This window comes from Lynx canadensis, chromosome E1 (genome assembly GCF_007474595.2).
Source record: "Lynx canadensis isolate LIC74 chromosome E1, mLynCan4.pri.v2, whole genome shotgun sequence".
In the NCBI taxonomy this organism is placed as follows: domain Eukaryota; kingdom Metazoa; phylum Chordata; class Mammalia; order Carnivora; family Felidae; genus Lynx; species Lynx canadensis.
Genome location: NC_044316.2, coordinates 14,354,074 through 14,374,276, shown reverse-complemented (window position 1 = coordinate 14,374,276; position 20,203 = coordinate 14,354,074). Strand labels below are relative to the sequence as shown.

At 56.4% G+C, this 20,203-nt stretch overlaps 2 protein-coding genes across 2 annotated transcripts; both read left to right on the top strand.

Moving 5' to 3' along the window:
• Positions 1-225: 225 nt before the first annotated feature.
• DPH1 (diphthamide biosynthesis 1) lies at positions 226-9,890 on the top strand. The gene is given in 14 exon segments (XM_030296203.2): positions 226-295; positions 2,394-2,546; positions 2,670-2,733; positions 4,386-4,507; positions 4,926-4,955; positions 4,958-5,082; positions 5,211-5,332; positions 6,943-7,011; positions 7,415-7,571; positions 7,704-7,804; positions 8,308-8,386; positions 8,665-8,805; positions 8,977-9,089; positions 9,807-9,890. Coding segments are annotated over 13 exon segments (1,320 nt in total). The 5' UTR covers positions 226-234; the 3' UTR covers positions 9,073-9,089; positions 9,807-9,890.
• OVCA2 (OVCA2 serine hydrolase domain containing) lies at positions 9,142-10,637 on the top strand. Its single transcript, XM_030296204.1, has 2 exons — positions 9,142-9,462; positions 9,807-10,637. Exons 1-2 carry the CDS (start codon positions 9,261-9,263, stop codon positions 10,304-10,306), a joined length of 702 nt encoding a protein of 233 aa, XP_030152064.1. The 5' UTR covers positions 9,142-9,260; the 3' UTR covers positions 10,307-10,637.
• The last annotated feature ends 9,566 nt before the right edge of the window (positions 10,638-20,203 follow it).

Here is a 20,203-nt window from a genome sequence, read left to right as displayed (position 1 = left end):
GCGGAGAAGCCTGGGCAGCCAGGAGAGCGCAACTGCTGTGTTCTAGGGGCTCGGGAGAGCCCCGTCCTTCCGGGCTAAGAGGGACTTGCGATAGCCCCGCCCCTATCATCTCCTTCCTGGTCCCCGCCCAGCAAATTCCCGCCCCTCGCTAGCGATCGGCGGTTGATCGCAATGTCTGAGCTCTCCGCGTTCTTCTAGCGCTGCCTTTTTGATCTCCACGTGGGCAGGCCAGTGATGGCGGCGCTGGTGGAGTCGGTGGCTGCAGAGCCCGGCGGCCGAAGCGGCCCTGGCAGAGGTAAGTACTACCATTCTGCGGCCGCAAGACCTCACATCGCAGGTTAGGGCCCTCAAGTTAGGGACAGAACCAGCCCCCTCTAACAGCGGCGGCCTTTCTCCACCGGACCCCGAGGGCCCCGCCGTCACTGGGTACCGCGGCTTTCGCTGGAGCCCAGAGGGACCGGTCTTCCTTTTTGCAGTCTTCGGGCTCGATCGGAAGCAGCCCTTCCTAGGAGCCTGTAGTCCTCACGCCGGAAACGCTGCCCTCCTGCTTTGGCGGGCAGACAGGCTCAGGAGGACTCACGGATAAGGCGGACCCGACCGGGAGGAAAAACTGGAGCGTTGCAGCGGCCATTCTACAAGTGGGCCCTCAGGCAGTGCTTTCAGGAAAGAAGCGGGTTTCATTCACCAGGCACTTACTGAGGGCCCACTGAATGCCAGGCCTCTACTGGATGGAGGGACTAGACGACAGTCCTGCCCTCCAGGACCTCTGTCTACCGCAGAATGCTGTTGTAAACAGAAGATTACAGGCACGTGATAAAGGAGGAGGAGCCTACTGGTCCTGGGGACTAATTGAGCTACTAAGGCCAGCAGCTCCCACACCCCAAGACCACAAGGGACTTGGCCCTGTCAGAGGAGCTTTTGTGGGGCCCAGGGTTCTGAGCTGGTTGTTCGAAGGCCTTCGAAACAACTGAACAAAAACGATGGCAGGGGTAACATTCACCTCTGGTCTCAGGATCCCAGCCTGCCATGCTAATTCTCCACTGCACCATCATCACTACCACCATCCATCCACAGGCAGAGGGTGAAGGGTCATGTCTAGGAGCAACCCTCCCATAGTAGTCAAGGGCCCTAGCAGAAGTTCTGGCACAAACTACAGGTTCAGTAAATATTCATTCAATACATTTCTTGCCTTCCTTGTCACATTCCCAAACTATCTGGTTCCTAAAGATATAATAGGGGTTGAGCTAAACTGAACTGTGGAGAGTAGGATGCAAATTAAGGGCTGCAGTTTTGCTATGGGCTACACTGTTTTCTTTAATCAAAGGGTTGTAATTTGCATACCTGCGTTTGCTCCCACTAGACTACCAGCCCCTAAAGGGCGAAATCACTTCTCTGTCTTTACCTGTTTGCCCCCAGTCCTAATAAGAGTGTGTTCTTTCCATCTTTCCAGGGGTGGAACTATGGGACTAGGGAACTTGTTAAGTCAGTTAAATGTTTGTTGTTTGTTTCCCTTTTTTAAAAAATTTAATCTAATTTAATTATTATTATTATTAACTTTATTTCATTTTTTTTAGAGAGTGCAAAGAGGGGCAGAGGGAGAGAGAGAATCCTAAGCAGGCCCCATGCTCATCGCTGAGCCAGATGTGGGGCTCGATCCCACAATCCTGGGATTATGACCTGAACCAAAATCAAGAATCAGATACTCAACTGATTGAGCCCCCCAGGCGCCCCATTTATTTCTCTTTTAAATGAGGAGAGGGAAGAGTGTAGGAATTCATCCGTGTAGACCTAGTCAGTGGGACATGAGTAAAGAGAGCAGTCTTTTGGGGCGCCTTGGGATTCTGCTGGCTTGTGAGCTCTCTCTCAAAATAAATAAATAAACTTAAAAAAATAAAAGAGGGCAGTCTTTTAAAATAGTACTTGTAGTACTTGTAACAGTTGGCTTATACATCTCATATTTAGGACCTCAGAACTTCAAGGTGTTCTCAGGGACTGGGGGAAGAGAGACATTTTCCCAGGGTGCTAGGGTGGCTAGGCTTTCCCTCAGAGTTGTTCTTTATCAAGGAGCAGTTGTGTGGACTTTTTTCTGTTTGTCCTCAGTACAGTCTCCTGGTATCATTTCTGTTCTCCAGAGGTAAGGTATGCACTATGCCCCATTCATGGGCTTAAGTCTCTGATTTCCAGTAATCTCTCAACCTGGAAACTAATTATGCAGCTGTCTTCCTTGCTTAATGGATTCTCTTTCCAGCTTCAGAATGAATTCAGTGGGGAAGAAGGCTGGGCCAAGCCCCTTGGCATCTGGGATCTGGGCTTGAAACTTGGGTGGTGTTAACAGCTTAGCTGGGTCTGGCTGTTTTAGGCCAGGAGCCAACTCAGGCCTTGCGTTGTCCTAGGTCGAGCCCCTCGGGGACGCTTGGCCAATCAGATCCCCCCTGAGATCCTGAACAACCCCCACCTGCAGGCAGCCATTCAAGTCTTGCCTTCCAACTATAACTTTGAGATTCCCAAGACCATCTGGAGGATTCAACAGGCTCAGGCCAAGAAGGGTGAGCCCTCAAGCTTTGAGATGGGGTAGGGGTGGTGAGGTTGCCTGGCTCAGTCAGGGGTAGTAGCCCCATCCCAGCATTTTTCCAGCCCTTGGCTCTCATGTCTCTGCTCTTGTCTTTCAGTGGCCTTGCAAATGCCTGAAGGCCTTCTCCTTTTTGCCTGCACCATTGTGGATATCTTGGAAAGGTGAGGCCTGGGGCACTGGAGAAGAAGCTGAGCCAAGGTTTTCCCCATGCCTGTTACAGCTCTGCCTGTTGACATTTTTTTCCTTCTGGACCTTGACCTTACCCTATCCCCTCCCATAACCATACACACACAAAGGGAAAAAGCCAAAACTAAACTCCCAGCCTGCTGAGATCCCAGCCTGTCCTGCTTGGTTTTGTCCATATAACTCTCTTTCCCTAAAATATTTAGGGGGGAGGAATGAGTCAATTCCAGTATCTTCAAAGCTGAGTCCAGAGCAGGTGATGGGGTCTGAAGAGGAACCTAAGAATCCTTGGTGCTGACCTGGAATGAGCTCAGTTGTCAGCATCAGGTCTAGCCAGGGTGAACTTTTTCTCTGGCACACTTGGGGGAGTAGGGCAAAGAGGGGCTTGGTGCGGGAGAAATGTCTAGGAGATGGTATTCAGTTCCTCTTCCCTCTAAGTTTCTTCATTACAATGAGACATCCTTGGGGGTCGGGGGTGGGGAGTGTTCAGCCATCTGGAACCAGCACTGGAACAGGGAGGGGGAATGGAGAAAGGGGAGGTCATCTCGTGATGGGAACCTCCCACTTCCCTGCTGCTGCCCTCCCCCCCCTGCTTCTCATCCTGCTGCCACAGACTCACTTCCCAGCTCCCACCCTCTTGCCCCTTGGGGATGCTCTCTGGGGCTCAGGCCAATTTGCATACATTTTAATCTATAAAAAATTAAGTGCTCTGGCTGACTCAGATGCCTGGGCTGCATTTTAAGGAGTTGAATAATCTGCTTCTGTGCACAGACTGATTTGGGGAAGGGGGAGGAGGGGCGGATGCTGACTGACAGTAGCTCAGCTTTCCCCACCACACCCCCAGGAGAGGAATGGGGAGACTCTGGTCACCAAGCCAGGCCCCACGCCCCAGGGGTGGGTCTCTCAGGGAAGAACTGGTCCTCCAGTTGCATTACCATGGTGAATTTGGGGAGTGTGGGGTCTTCCCCACCCACCCCTGTCCCCTAGTGATTCAGGCCTGGCAGCAGATCTTATGGCAATGTGTTGGCCAGAGCCCACTCTTTCTGACGCACGAGGTATGTGTGGTGCCATGTGCTGTGGGGGAGCTGTTCATGGGTCCCCCCATCCTGGGCACAGAGGGCCCTAACTAAGGGTGGGGATCCCAGCCTGTAGCAGGGGGTCTGGGTGACAGGGAAGCTGTGTGTACCCATACATGCCTGCCCACGCACACCACAGTGTCAAGGCCTGGGAGTGGGTGCCTTTGCATGTGTATACGCACTCATTGCTCTGGGTGGGATGATCGGGGCATCAGAGGTCTGTATTTGACCCCGTGTATGCCCAGCTGAGGGGTGGGGGTCCTTCTGCAATCTGAGCTTGGACAGAGGAACTGGGTGCTACAGAGACCATCCTCATAGAGCTACACAGTTCCAGGAGCTGCTGCCAGGACTGGGGGATGTGGCAGCTGGGCTCCTCCTACTCTTTGTTGGCAGAAGTGGCAGCTGCCAGCCCAAGTGATTGTGGGGGGTAGGGAGAGAGGAGCTGGGCCCTGAGATACCCCACAGGGTAGGTCTCTCTCCCACCTCACCCTTGTGTCACCATCTCATTGTTCCCCTGGCTCCACTCCCCCCACCCCACCCCGTCCCCCCCACAGGTTCACAGAGGCCGAAGCGATGGTGATGGGTGATGTGACGTATGGGGCCTGCTGTGTGGATGACTTTACTGCAAGGGCCCTGGGAGCTGACTTCCTGGTGCACTATGGCCACAGCTGCCTGGGTACGGTGGGCCGGGATCTTGGCAGGGAGGCAGAGGGGCAGAACTGCATGCTAATCACCCATCACAGTGCCTTCTTGTCTTGCTTGCAGGCAGGAGGTCCCTCCCAGTTTCTGGGATGGCCTTGGCCTTCCTGCTCTGCAGGTGGATCTTTCCTTTGGATTTGGTTGCCTTGGAAACAGTGTTGCTGTCCCAGATGTGGGTGTTTGAAAGGCTGTTGGTGGTAGAGCAGGCTGGGCCCCTGGCCGAGTGACAGAGAAGGAGCTTCTGAGGGACCTGTGACCGCCACCCCCCTCACACCCCTTCCTTTTATCCCTAGGCTGAAGCCACTGGTCCTGGCTGCACAGAGGCTTTGGCCCTGGCAGGCCCTCTGCCCCTCTGGCTTTCCAAAATAGTCTCCTGATCTCTACCCTCCTCCCAGTTCCCATGGACACCTCGGTCCAAGACTTCCGGTGCTGTACGTCTTTGTGGACATCCGGATAGATACTACCCACCTCCTGGATTCTATCCGCCTCACCTTCCCCCCAGCCAGTTCCCTTGCCTTGGTCAGCACCATTCAGTTTGTGTCAACCTTGCAGGTAAGTGGACAGATAGCACCATCCTCCAGACTATTCCTGGGGTCCCATGTGAGGTGCTCCAGGCTGGTCATCTGGCTCTGGCTCTCTCCCCTCACCCACTTGCTTCCCTTCTGTCATTATCCCTACAGGCAGCTGCCCAGGAGCTGAAAGCTGAGTATCGTGTGAGTGTCCCACAGTGCAAGCCCCTATCTCCTGGGGAGATTCTGGGCTGTACATCCTCCCACCTGCCCAAAGAGGTGGAGGCTGTTGTGTAAGTGAAAAATGGGGGGCCAGTTATAGAGACATAAGAAGTGTACCCTAGAAGGGAGCCTGATATTCATCATATAGGAAAGAAAACGGAGTCTAAAGCTCCTTAACTGTTTGCTCAAGGTCACCATGTAAAATGGGGACCACATAGGGTTTCAGGTTTCCTGTCTCCCTCTCAGGTGCTCTGTCCATCTAGGAGGCTAGGCCCAGAGTGGGCAGGAGTCAGGGGGCCTCACAGCAGGGGCTGAAGGTGGGCTAGAAGTGGTGGGAATATAATTGGAGAAGATAGATGGGCACGCCCAGGCTGCAGCCCCATTAATTTAGCATCCGGACAGCTAACAAGCAGGAGCAGCATGTCTCCTGCCGCCTAATTATTTTAGGTAATGGAAATGCTTAATGTTGTGTGAATGCAGCCAGCCTCAGAGCCGACAGCTCCCCCGGCTGGGACTGGGGAGGGGAGCCCCATTCCTGGCTAATGGAATGAAACAGGGAGGGGCACTCCCCTGACTCAGCCCCACCTCTGGGGCTGCAGATGCTGGCCCCACAGGCCTTGCTGCTCCCACACAGAACACCCCTGCCCCTAGACAGGCCCACATCAGGGCCTTCCCCAGCCCAGACCTTGCAGCCCTACTCCCCAGGGGCATTTCCCCTGTGCCTGTGCCCACATAATTCTGAGCTCGTAGACACCTACCCTTGGGGGCTTCAAGGTGTGTGTTGGAGGGAGGGACACTCTTGAGTGTTGGCCATTCATCACAATTCAGTGTGCTCTCCAAGAAAGAAGGAGCTGCCATGGCAGATTGTCCTTTGTCTCTGGCTTCTCCTTGGCCCGGGAAGCTACTTTTAAGGACAGTATCTCCCAGGGCATGCTTGAATACATCCTGGTGGTTAAACCTAGAATCAAGTCCAAATAGACTGCTTAATAGCTGTGTGACTTTGGGCAAGTTTCTTAACATCCCTGAACATCCGTTGTATCTCTTGTAAAATGGAGAGAGACACTATAGGTAGCTTGGAGGATTATTTGATAAGACTGAGTGAAGTCCTACATGTCAAGTGCTTAGCCCAGGCCTGGTGCGCAGAAGGCACAAATCCAATACGGTAGTTGTTACAACTCAGTAACAGGACCTGAGAGCCAGTTTGGGCGGAGAGACCCAATGTCTACCCTGAAACCACGTTTACAGCATCATTGATACCCTGAACACTACTTGCCAGGTTTGTGTTGAGCTAGGTGAGGGAGAACCTGTCCTACCACCTCCAAGTTAGGATCTCTGGACCCCTGACTGGCCTTCCCATGGTCCTGGCTGCCCCTCTACCCTTCCTCCAGAAGGTTGAGCAGTGGGGAGCAGTTCTTCAATTCTGCATTACATAACTAGAGGGGCCTTACACTCCTCTGATTCAAACTCCTTATTTTGCATGTGAGGAAACCAAGGCCTCACAGGAGGTGAAATAAATGCCAGTTCTCTCTCTCTCTCTCTCTCTCTCTCTCTCTCTCTCTCTCTCACACACACACACACACACACACACACTAGCACAGCTGGCCAAGAACTCAGTCTGGACCTCCAAGCCAATGCCTTCCTTTCCACTCCACGCTTACCATCCCCTTTCTACCCATTGCAGATATCTTGGAGATGGCCGCTTCCATCTGGAGTCTGTCATGATTGCTAACCCTAGTGTCCCCGCTTACCGGTATGGGCTGAGCTGGGATGACCCACTAGGGAGGGGGTGGGACTCCCTGCCACTGAGGTCCTCGATTGGCCAAAACTTCCTCATTCTCTGGTACTTCACAGCCAGCAGCCCTAAGGATCTAAGGTCCTCGGGTTCTGAATCTGGGGGTCAGACCCAGGCTACTGCTCCACAGTACCCACCCATCCCCTGGTATTTACAATGAGATCGTAAACCCCTCTCCCACCTTTGCCTGTTCCAGCTATGGGACTGATCTTTCCAATGACCGTCTCTGCTCTTGCCTCTGTTCCTAATTACCTGCATGGAGCCTGAAGGTTCAGCAGACCAAGGGGCTGGGTCGGGGAGCTATGTGTACAACATACACTGTGAATGGCTGTCACTGTGACCCTGATAACTTCTTTTCCAGATATGACCCATACAGCAAAGTCTTATCCAGAGAGCACTATGACCACCAGCGCATGCAGGCCAACCGCCAAGAAGCCATAACCACAGCCCGCTCAGCTAAATCCTGGGGCCTTATCCTGGGCACTTTGGGCCGCCAGGGCAGCCCTAAGATTCTGGAGGTCAGCGGGTTTGGGATGGCCTCTAGAGGAGGGGACTGACTAGAAACCCAACTGGGAAAATCAGTGGGCTAACAAATTTAGACTTGGCTGCTTGATTATGGTGACCTGAGCTTGGCCTCCCTCTTCCAACAGCACCTGGAATCTCGGCTCCAAGCCTTGGGACTTCCATTCATGAGGCTGCTGCTCTCTGAGATCTTCCCCAGCAAGCTTAGCCTGTTTCCTGAGGTGGATGTGTAAGTTTCTTCCCCTTATCTCTCTAGCTATGACTCTGGCTAAGAAGCTTAGATCTGAGTCCTGCCCAGCACACATTGAAGACTGGAGTGAATGGGAATTGCTTCCATGAAATTTTAATGTTTACAGACCACTCATTCAGCAGGGGCTACCCTTGGCTATGGGTCACCCCACTCTAGCGTGGGGGCTCACAGGTAGCTGCAATTATAACGTGCGAGATGAGTTTGAGGAGTGGTTGGCACCTGCAGAATTTGATTCTGGGGATATTATCACAGATGAGCTGCCCAGCCCCTGCCCTCAGAAAGCTCATAGTCACTGGAGGAAACAGGAGAAAACAAGCAATGCTGTAGTGTTATTCTAAACAGCATTAGGTGACAATCTTTACTTTAGAATGAATAGTAAGCATTCATTGGGTGTGCTGGGGACACAGTCATGTTTTTCATCATGCTGCCCAGGAGAAGGGGAGCACCCCCCTCCTTGGGTTTGACCTGACTTCCCTTTCCAGGTGGGTGCAGGTGGCATGTCCACGCCTTTCCATTGACTGGGGCACAGCCTTCCCCAAGCCGCTGCTGACACCCTATGAGGTAACACCAAGTTGTGAAAATCCCTGAGGTAGAGTGGGCTTTGTACTGGTTCTGTCAAGGGAGGGATCTGGAGTGGGGTGGGTGAACAGCACTTAGTTACAGCTGAGTCACTTCCTAGCTGTGTGGCTTTGGGCAAGTCCTTTAACCCCTCTGAGCCTCACATTTCCTTTCTGTGGCATGGGGATAATAGGACCTTCATAGGCCCTCGTGAAGACTGAATTAAGAAATCCTGCCCAGAAAAAGTCAGCAAATGTTATTGTCCTGTTGTCCCCCACTAGGCAGTGGTCGCCCTGAGGGACATTTCCTGGCAGCAACCCTACCCCATGGACTTCTACGCCGGCAGTTCCTTGGGGCCGTGGACAGTGAACCACGGACGGAACCGCCCCCCCCAGGCCCTGGGCCGGCCGTCGCTGACGAAGGTAGGCAGGGACTGCAAACAAGGAGGACAGACCAAAGGCGCGGCCTCGCACTGGCCGCCTCCCTAGCGACGCGAGCCGAGGCCGCCGCCGTGCGGCCGCTGCGGAGAATGCACGGGAGCAGGGTGGAGGACGTCGCAGAATTGAGACCCTGACCAAAGTCTGGGACCTCAGATGCAAATACAGGAGGAGCCCACGCGCCCTACTCCAGCAGCGGCCTGCAACGATTGCAGCTGCAGAGAAGAAAAGGGAGCTCCGCTCATTCCGTAGACCCTCCTTGGTCTCAGGTATCCACCCCTCCTCCGGCCACACCTTTCCCCTCCGGGTTGTTCTGGGAACGCCCCCGCTCGCTCTATGGCCCGCCTTCGGGGTGGTGCCAGCATTTGGTCCCGCCCCTTGCATATTCGACTTCCGCTCGGGAAAGTCTGCTTCCGGCCCCTGGCGCCTTGCCCGGCAAGATGGCGGCGCGGCGGCCGTTGCGGGTGTTGGGGCTGGCGGGCTTCCGACAGAGCGAGCGGGCCTTCCGCGAGAAGACGGGAGCCCTGAGGAAGGCGCTGCGGGGCCGCGCCGAGCTCGTGTGCCTCAGCGGCCCGCACCTGGTCGCGAATGCCGCGGGCCCCGAGAGCGTCGGGCCAGCCTCCGGCGAGACGGCCCTGCCCGGTGAGACGGCCCTGCCCAAGAAAAGCACGGAGTCTTTTTATCTAGCGTCGTCTCCACGACACCCTTTGGCATACCCCCACGCTGTATCCTCGCCTCATTCCTTCCCTCTGCCCGTACCCTTCATTTCTTCCTTCCCAGTCTCACAGGCTTCCGCCTTGATGTGTCATCCCCCTTTCTCCGTGCCACCCTGTTCTCCACCTCATTTCCCCAGACTTTCTCCCTTCCCCTCAGCCGCCTCCCTTTCCTTACTGTCACTCCCAAATCCTCCGTGCCTCTCTTTTTCATTTCTTCTCCCCTAGATACCCGCTTGCTCTAACCCCATCCTTTCCCCTATATCACTTTAGAGCCCTGCCTTCCGGAGGAGCAGCCTCGAGGCTGGTGGTTTTCAGAACAGGAAGCAGACGTTTTCAACGCCCTGAGCCATCCCACAGTGTGCAGAGGTCTGGAGGAAGCCTTGGGAACCGTGGCACAGGCACTGAAGAAACTGGGGCCTTTTGATGGGCTTCTTGGTTTCAGCCAGGGGGCCGCGCTAGCAGCCCTTGTGTGCGCCCTTGGCCAAGCGGGAGATCCTCGCTTTCCCTTGCCAAGGTTTATCATCCTGGTGTCTGGTTTCTGTCCCCGGGGCCTTGGACTCAAAGAACCCATCCTGCAGGGCCCCTTGTCGCTGCCTTCCCTCCATGTTTTCGGGGACACTGACTGTGTCATCCCCCCTCAGGAAAGTATGCAACTGGCTAGCCGATTCACTGGAGCCATCAACCTCACCCACTCTGGTGGCCATTTCATTCCAGCAGCTGCAGCCCAGCGCCAGGTCTACCTCAAGTTCTTGGACCAGTTTGCAGAGTGAAAGATGAACAGGGGCTCTGCCCTACATCCCCTACCCCCACATGACCTTGGGGCAGCCTCTGGACTCCAGCCTCCCTGTCTTTCCCCTGTTCTGGGAGCTCAAGTGCGGTAGTGTTCCTCACTATCACCAATTAAGAGACATATCAGTTTTTTAGACTCAAATTATTATAAGCCCAGCTCTACACTCAAGAAAAAAGGGAGCAGGATACTCAAACATGACGTCTGATACTCAAACGTGAAAAAGGCCAGTGGACCCCTGGATGAGTGGAGGGTGGCATGGGAAAAGCAGGGGCTGGCACTGTGACTGCCACATAATAAAGTGGTGATTTGGATTTTGAGCATCTTTTTCCTTATACAGAAAAACCCATTTTGAAACCGAAGTCTGGATTTCTGGCCTTCCATACAACCTCCAGGGAAGCACCAAACAGGGAAGTGTTTGCAGTTGTGAGTCTCCAGGACAAGCTTGTGAGTGCACACGTTTGGTAGAAGTCTTAAGTCCCAAGCTGAAGGGAAGGAGGCCTTGGTGGCTGAGTTGGAAGAGTTTACATCTGAGAAGTTTTGGGAAGAGGTCCCCTGGCATGGTTCTGCCTGGGCTACAGAGTTAGGGTTCCTCCGTCCTGATCCCTGAGGGTTGTGTGCTAGTCTCCTGTCAGACTCTGGCGTCTTGGGTTCTCTGCTTTCTCCTCCAGAACTGCTGTAGACCCTCTGAACTACCAGCTGAAGGGTGGGATGATGCTCAACCTTGGCTAGAGGCCCAAGCCTGCACAGAAGAAACCCTATTACAGCCCTGACCTCATCTACAGAGTTTCTGGGGTTGATGCTACTCCACAAGGATCCAGCCAAGGCCTAAGGAGCCCCTCCAGTTTTTGAGTACAGTTAGTTGTTCCTAAGCTGTCACTAGTCCACTTTTGCTATTTGCCCTACTTCTAGTGCTTCCACCTGTGGCCCACCCTGCACTGATTCCAGCCCTGCTTCTGCAGGTTCACCAGCCTGTTCCTTTTCTGAAAGATTACAGGAGGCCCTGGTCTAACCCTCATGCACGGTTGCCCCCAGGGAGGTTAGTAATTGAGTAGGAATTAGGATTAGGGGATATAGCACAAATACTCCAGCCTGCCCTGAGCCAATCAGACTAACATCCCTTAAATTGCCCCTAATCCTGAGTTCTTCACTACACATAGCACTTGTCTAAGATGAAAAAGCTGGAGTTACCAACCCCCCTTCCCCCCAGTCACCACCAGACACTCAGCTTACTGGATTTAGGACCTTTACAGCAGAAACTGAGGATGGGAGGATAGTTCTCCCTTGCTACAGTCTGCCTCTGCCTTGCTCTTGGTGTTTAAAGGGATCCCTTTTTTGGCAAAAAAAAAAAAAAAGAGAGAGACTCAGAAATGAACTGAATCGCTCCTACAGACCTGTTGGATTTGGCCCATTGGATTTTTAAAATACTCAATTTTTGATACTTAAGGTTTTCAGAATTTCACCCACACAAATCAGATTCCTGGCTTCTCTGGAAATAAGCAGTTCAGAATGGAATACAATGGATCTGCAGTTCAGAGCTCACATGCCCCCATGGCAGTCGTGGGCTGCCCCCTTTAGCAACGTCCCAAAGTATGAAAATGATGACAATTGCTACCACAGCAGTTGCTACTTTGAATTATTTTGAGGACTAAGGGAGAGAGGGCAAGGTAATAGTGGGGAATGAATTTTTAGTCAGGGCTTAAAATTAGAAGGATGACGGTAGAGAACAGTATTAGGTGGGGCGGAAGTCTTCATGTTCGGTGTGAGGAGAATTCTCCTTCCCTCACCTCCTGCTTCAAGAACAGAAAATGTCCCCTGGTCCCAAACAAATGAGATACATCCTGTCCTGTCATGTCCTCCAGGAACAACGGGGTCTGTTAGGGGTTATTGCCCCCCACCACACACACATTCTGTGGACCACTTGTGTCAGAATCATGTCAAAACTTAGATTCCTGGGGCCAGCTCCTGACCTACTGAGTCAATCACTGGAACCCAGGAATCTGCATTTTGGCAAACTCTCTGGACATTACCATGCAACACAACTTTTGAAAACCACTGCCTTAGAATAAAAGCCTGGTAAATATGTGCTATTGGTGGTGGGGGGGAACCCACGTGATTGTCATGTACTCTACTAGGGAGGGAGAGAAAGCTCTCCAGGTAAGAATTATTCTAATAGTTTCAATTTATAACTAAGGGAAATGTCCAGAGGACAGAAAAAGGAATACCATTTATTGAGTGCTAACTGGCCAGATACTGTGATAAGCACAATCTTCTGAGTTGCCCAATTTAATCTCACAACTTCCTGAGGTGGATACTGTTACTAATTTTACAACTGAGTAAACAGGCACAGAAGCTAAGTAACTTACCCAATCTTGGATTCAGATCCAGAACTCACATTTCCTGACCTTTGCTAGTCATTGTTTTCTATCCTGCACCATAGAAGATGAGCAGAGGGCACCCACCACTCACTACTGTTGGGCTATATGTGGTCTGGGTCTCACCTTCCTACCATAAAATAGGTTGGGGGTGGGGTGCACTCAATGAGTTCTAAGATACTAAAAAACTGTACTATCAGTCGTCTGGTTTCTCCTCCCCTGGCCATCTTCTCCAGATAGGTTAGAATTGCAATCAACTTGGTATTTTCAGAATATCCCTACCATTTCTCTTTTCTACCTCTCACTCCATCTTAGATACCTAAAGCTCTTGAGAGAGTCCCCGAGCAAAGAACCCCTCAACAGCCCCAGTCCCAGATCTGCTCAGAAAGGTGTGCTCCCCTCCCGTTATTCTGCCTAAGTGCCCAGTGTTGGGGTCTTGCCAGTGCCACCACACCCTCACAAAGACATAGCAGCCTAGTAGGATACTTTAGGTTGAAATTGCATTCTGCGGTTTCCAAAGGCTTTTACTCACGTGATCCTATTTGATCCTCACAAGTCTGCCAAGAAGGAAGGATCATTATCCCATGTTGCACAAGGCTCAGAAACAACACGGCCCCTTAAATAATAACCAGTTGGTGATGAAGCCAGGTTGGACCTCCTATTTCTCAGTGCACCACTCATATCTGCATACACTACAGTCTGCCCACAGATGTCCACTGGATTCCAGAATCAAGTACCTTTAATCTAAGACCAGGGTCCTCGAGTGGGAGGAAGGAAGCATGTGGGCATTGACTAGCTATGAGACCAGCACCAATTGTCTTAAAAGTAGTTTAGCAAAGGAGGGGTATGGAGAAGTAACAAAAAATTGATTAATGAGCGGCAGGACTAGGTTGCACTAACCACGCCCCAGCACTGTCCCTAGGGAGGTCCAGCACCCAATATCCATCAGTCAACCCCTGCAGTGGGTGGTGATGGTGGTGGCAGATGACATAAGCATGTGGTTTTGAAGAAGTCGTTCCTCACACTTCCCCGGACCAATAGGACTTCAGCCCTTCTCACATTCGCTCCCCCACTTTAGGGCTAATTTGAGTCACTATCTCAAATTGGAATCCAGCACAGATTGAGGTGAGGCTGCTGATACATTCAGACAATGCTTTACTGACCGGGTTACCTTTACAAGCACACTGGCTTCCTGAGGCTTGGGAATCCTTATCATCCTACACGGAATAGAGGAAGAACGAGTGGGGAGAAGAGTGAGGGAAGGCTGTGACTCCATCAGGAAATGAGTTCAAGGATTAGTCTTGCTTTCTGCCTACCCAGCGAGGGGGACCTGGAAGAATGAAGTTGTGGCATATTTAGAAAAACTTTCCTCCGTCTATTCCATTCAGTCCCCAGGCCTTCAGGTCCCAGTAGTCTCCCTCCCACCGAGGAGATAAAAAGAACACAAATCTCAGAGCTACCCCTTCTCTCGCCATCCCCTGGCTGCAACCCTCTTGGCTAAGAAAACAGGGTGGTCACTGAGGCGGACGGTCAGACATACGCCCCAGACCGTGCCTTCTCTGCCTTGGTAGATGCGCAAGCAGTCAGACCCTACGGTAGCCCGCCCCGCAGAACCGCACCTCCCTCCGCCCCGGCAGATACATCCGATCTTGACTTGCCGCCCCCGCTTCCTCCTGCTCCTCCTGGTCTCCCCCCTCCGGGGCTGGCAGATCCCAGCGCGGTGCGTGCGGCGCGTGCGTGCGCGGGGCGACCATGGCTGTAGACTGTTACCTCCGGTTCCCACAGTAACAATCGAAAGCCACGGTTGCCCTGGAGACGCGGGGGCGGGGCGCGCGCTGCTGACGGCACCGCGGCAGCTCCCGTTAGGCAGTCGTCAGGGCAGAGAATTTTGGGGAAGGGGGGAGCGGGGGTAGCGCGCGCGACGGGGACCTGGCTCGGGGGCTGTGCGATGTGCGTGTAAGCCGGCCGGCCCTCGCAGCCTCTGGTGACCAGGGACCTGACGGCAGGATCGTAGCGCCTGCGCTGGATCAGCACCGCGGACAGCGGCGGCGCGGGCAGCGCGCGCAGAACTGAGGGACCCTGGGGGACAGAGGGGCCGGGGGCGCGGCAGGTGGCCGGGTCCGCGGTCCTGGGGCGGGGCCAGGCGTCGGTGGCCGTGACTGGAGACTGTTACTGAGGGCGGCCCGGGCAGTAAGCAGTCTAGAGCCAAGGTGCCGGCGCGCTGCCCGGGCGGGGGTGCCTCCGTCGCCCGCAGCTGGGGGCGCTGCTGCTCTTCCTCCCCCGCGTCTCCCGCCTTTCTCGGCCCAGCGCTTGCAGACAGGCACGCGGCCCTTGACGTCAAAGCCCTGTGACGTCAAATATGTCCCTGCGGAGAGGCACTTCCGGCGGCGGGGGAGGGGTCAGTGGGGGTGGGGCGGGGCAGTCCGTCTGAGGCCCCGCCCCCGCCTGGTCCTGAGAGGACAGCTCCTCGCGCAGAGGCGGGAATTCGGGGGCGCTAAGGGACTAGCCCGACGGGATGGGACGGGGAGGGGGTGCCCGGCTGGATGCGGGGTGGGGGTCCCGAGAGAGCCGTGGCTGGGTCGGCGGGAAGGTGGGCGTCTGTCTTTTGCCGGCGGCCCGGCTCAGCCGGCCGGGGGCAGCAAGGCTGAGTCACCGCGCTGCGGGGAGGGGGAGGAGGGGGCGCCTCGCCTGGGGCGTCAGCACCTTCGCCCCACTTTCTTGGGAGGATGGCGCAGGAGCCCCAGGAAATGTCGCGGGGACTCTGGGGTCCGTCCTCTCTTCGATGCTCCTCCGAAGTGGCTGCGTCTTCATCCGGGCGCGGGCAGGTTACTGCACGGGGTTCTGGGTACGCCTCCGGCCGGCTCCACCAGCTGCGTGGGGATCCTCGTCCCCCACCCTGCTCCCAACCCCACCCCGTAGGGGGCCTCCAACCTGCCGCCTGCCGGTCTCCTCATTGCCCTCCCGTCCGTGTCCGTACATCGGTCCATCGGTAGCCCGTCTGCCGGTCAGTCCCACTTACCTGTCGGGCCGCGTCGCGCCCGCTCCCGCTCGCCTCCTGCAGCCGGGCTGGCGCCGCCGCTTTTATAGGCGCGCGTAGTACTCGTGCGGCGGCTCATTCATGCGGCCGCGGCTCCTACACACTGACGCGCTGCAGACGTCAGCAGGGAATTTAGGAAACGGGAAGAGGGGCTATTTATAGTGGCAAGGCGGGGGGTTGGGGGGGGACCAAGGCGACGGGGAGCTGGGAGGGGGAGGAAGGCGCACGGAAGCAGGAACAGGGAGGGGGCGCCCGGGCCCCTGTGCCAGCCTACAAAGGGTTAACTTTCCGGAACTGCGGGCTGGGGGCCGGCTGGAGGATGGTGCAGGGAGGGCGCACGGTCCGTTACTCCTTTATTCACTCAGGGACACCTGGAGGTGCAATCCCACCTAGCGCCCTGCCTTCCGGGTAGCCCCCATTCCCACTCCTCAGTTCCTGAACCCGACGGCTCTGTGGCGTCGCAAGATGACCCTCGGCGGCGTTATACCCCGCATGGCCACTGCAGTGCCGTCACCTTGGGGCAGGAGGTACAGGAGAGGAAGCTACATCCGAGGAGGGGCTAAGGCAGCATGTAGAACTGTGGCGTCGGGGAGATGAGGGAAGAAGAGTGGAGGAGCCCAGGGCTTTCAGAAGCTTTTAGAAGGAGTCTGGGCCTAGAAAGGAAGGCCTATTGGGGGTGCGGGGGGGTTGTCCAGGTACCATTCGGGAGCTGGAGATCCCACAAAAGTTGAGGAAAGTGGCTTGGACCCCCCAGAAATTGAGCAAGGGGTTCCTCCGTGGGGGATCTGTGGGAAAGGTGGCAGAAGGGGGTGAGTGGAAGAGGAAGCCTCAGCAAATGGAGGGGAGGAAGGCAGGTTGGAGGTGTCAGTTTCAGAGCCTGGCCCCGAGCAGACCCCATTTAGGACCCATTTGTGGGCACTGGCAGAGCTCATATGAGGGTTATAATGAGTGAGGGAGACCAAGGGCTCAGCAGCTTGGAGGGCAGAGAGAGGTCTCCAGAGGGTGGAGGGGCAAGACCACTTCCCGGAGGAGTTAGAGTTTCTGGAGGTATGAGTTGACAGGAAGGGCCTATGCCATGTGGGGCAGAATTCCCCTGAACAAGAACAGGGAAATGTATGATCCTGGCTCCATCAGTTGAGGGAAGTTCTAAATGTTGGAGGGTGAATGTGTTCAGAGGGAGGAGATGGATTGGGGGCTGGGGGGGCAGTGCCAGGCTAGTAGGGTAGGTAAAAACTAGGGAGGGAGGGAAAGGTCAAAGACTGAAGAAGAGTGAAGGCCACAGGAAGACAGCAAAGCTAGTGGCAGGGCTGTAAGATCCTCCCATACAGATGTAAGGACAGCTTGAGGGTAGGGATGGAGCCAATGAGTTGACTTAGGGAGTGGGGATCCCTGGAGAGTGTTGAAGAAAATCAAAGACAGTGGGCACAATGGACACTGCACAAAGAGACACTGGGCTGAGGGGCTCCTTTTGGGGCTAGGGTCTGGTCCCCTCAAGATTACAGGAGAGGTCCTGCACAACCTTTGGAATCTAGCCTCCTGGAATCCCCGCCCCCCCCTTTTTTTTTTTTTTTTTTTTTTTGCCTCCAACCTTTGTCCCTGTGGTTCTCTTCTCCAGGACTGCCTTTCTACCTGGGGGGAGAACTCCTATTCATCCATCAAAGCCCATCTTTAAAGAGTGGTTTTCTGAGGAGCCTTTCTGCCTTTCTCCAGCACTCCATACACCTTTTTATTTTTCCCCCCCACCTCAGTGCAGAACACATCCATCCCTCGGCCAACATGTTGGGGGCCATCTCCCCTAGAGGCGGCAGCTCCGGAACCTACCGTTTTCATTCTTGGAAGCTCACTGCAACCCTAGCGAGGGGACCGTGGGGAGATGGAGGAGAGGACTGGAATAAAATGAATCCAGAACACGGAGTAGAAACAGGGTGAGGGCAGAGTCAGAACGCAGCGGGAGTCTTTAGGACCGGCGGGGACCATGGCCCCGAGGCCGTGAAGATGGCAGCGAGGGAAAGAGAGCCTCTGGGGGGCGCCCGAGACCTTAGTGTCTGTCAGGGACCGCGAGTGGCCGCGCCAGCGGCCCCTCAGTGAGTGACTCAGCTACTACCTCTGGCGGGGGCGTGGGGGTGGAGGACCGCGCGAGGGGCGGCAAGCGCGGCACCCACCCGCCCAGCGGCCCTAGGCGGTTGCTAAGCTCTCCAAGGCCTTAGAGAGACGCGATCTGGGCGAACCTCATCGGTTACTATGGTAACTCTGCGTCCCAGCCTCTCGCTCGCGACAGCTGAGAGAGGCGCAGCCAATCAGAAGCTGCAGGCGTTCTCCGGGACCCACTACCCACCCCCCCACCCCCCCGTGTGGGCAGGGGTCAGAAGGTGCGGGGAGGAGGCGTAGCAGGGGCCGTGGAGACCTGGCACTCACTTACAGGCCCGGTGCGGCGGCGGGGCCACGCGGGGCCACTTCCGGAGTAGCCGTGCGAGTGCCCACGCGCCAGTGCGGGATCTCTTCCCTCCCAGAAGGGGCATCACCTCAAGAACCGGCCTTCTCGGTGGGGTGCAGAACTTTGCCCGGGGATCCCCTGTTGCCGGCCCTGCTGTCACGTTTGGGGTTAGTGTTTGGAGACAAGTGCAAGCAGGTCCCTCAAAATGGCTCACACGGGAATCTAGGGGCTGGGGTCGATTCTGCGGGACCACCAAGAGGCGCTGTCCAGCTATTCCCAGTCGGATATCCTGGGGTCTCTCCAGAAACCTACAAGTTCAGGGGGACTGATTAGCTCTGCCCAGGCTCGTGGAGGGCCCTATGTGACGGCCCCTGAGTATCCCGAGAGCCAGGACTTGAACTTAAGAAGGGGGCTGGTGTGTGTTTGTGCCAACATGCGTGCCCGCAGGTGTCAGTGCCTGGAGAGGGTCTGGGTGCAAATAGGTTTATTCTGTCTGTGTATACCTAACTCATGTGGCTGAGTGAAGGTGGGTGTGTTGGGGGTGGGGTGGGTATAAATGGACAGTCCCATCCAGGAATGTGTCAGGAGAACCTCCGAAGATCTTGTCCACCTTCTTTTGTCTTAGGACTTCTATAACCGCGCCCTCCCCCCCCCCCCCCCCCCCCCCCCATCTACTGTCACCAGTGTCCCCTCCATGTGGGCAGGACTTCTCCAAGCCGAGGCAATGTACATGGGAGCGTTTAGCTCAAAACCCCGAGTTTGTGGGGGCTCTAAGTTCTGGAGCCTGGGTTCTCACGTGGGCACATATGGGGGTGAACCTGCGAGTAGACCTCATTCCCCGGTACAGCTTCGCAACCCAGGTGCACGGGAGGGAGGTGGCGGCTGTGTCGTGCAGAGCCTCGCACGGCCGCGAGGTGGCGCCATAGCTGCAGCAGCGCGAGCTGGCCCGGGCCGCTCCAGATAAGAGTGTGCGGAAAGCGCGGCGGGGCTGAGACGCGACCAGGACGCGGGGAGGACGGACCATCAGGACAGACCGACCGGGGGCCCGGCGGGCGGAGGGCAGCGCAGCGCAGCCACGTCCCCCCTGGATCCGCCGGCAGCCGGGCCCGGGGCTTCCGACATGCCCCCCAGGTGGGTCCTCAGACTCGGGACCGGGAGGGACAGGGGACCCGGACAGCCCGGTCCTCACGCGCTGGCCGCCTCGGGCGCATCCTCCGGCGCGGGCGCCCCAACGCGGCTGGCGTTCAGGACTCCGGGTGTCGCCCTTAGAGGACTCAGGACCGCCGGGCTGCTGCTCTGCGCCGGGTTCACGGCGGGGTCAGCGGCCCGGGCCCGACTCTGCCCGCACATGGGCTGGAGAGGCGAAGGGAAGGGAAGGGGAGCTGGCGGGCGGGGCTGGCAGGGGCGCTGCCCTGGCACAGCTCGGCGCCTGGCAGCGGGGCGGGTGGGGCGCCGGCTAGGAGCTGCCACCGCCACGGGGAGGGAAGCCGGGTCGGGCAGCGGCCGCAGGTAACGGGCCGCGAGGCCCTGCGGGCCAGGCGGGGAACAGGGTGGGCAGACGAACGAGCGGGCAGGGGAGTTCAGGGCTCGGCCCAGGCCCCAGGGCCGCCTGGCTGCCGAAATTGGGGGCCGAGAGGAAAAGCTGAGAGTCGAGGGACTGGGGCTGGCGCGCTTCTCCCGGCCTGTCTGAAGTTAGGAAACTTTTCCCCAAGTTTGGGGCGGCGGAGTTCCCGCGGAGAAGGGGCCGAAGGGAGCTGGGGAGGGAGGCGCGGGCCCGCGAATGCAGAGCTGAGGCCGAGGCCGGGGCCGGGACGCGGGTGGGGCGCAGGCCGGGGTCAGGGCCGCAGCCGGCTGTGCGCCGTGCCCGCCCGGGCGCTGCCCCCTCCCTCCCCTGGGAGCTGCGTGGCTCCCCCCTCCCCCCACCTGCTTCCTGCCTCAGCCTCCTGCCCCGATATAACGCCCTCCCCGCGCCGGGCCGGCCTTCGTGCTCTGCCCGCCACGGCAGCCTCTGCCTCCGCTCCCCGCGCCGCGGCC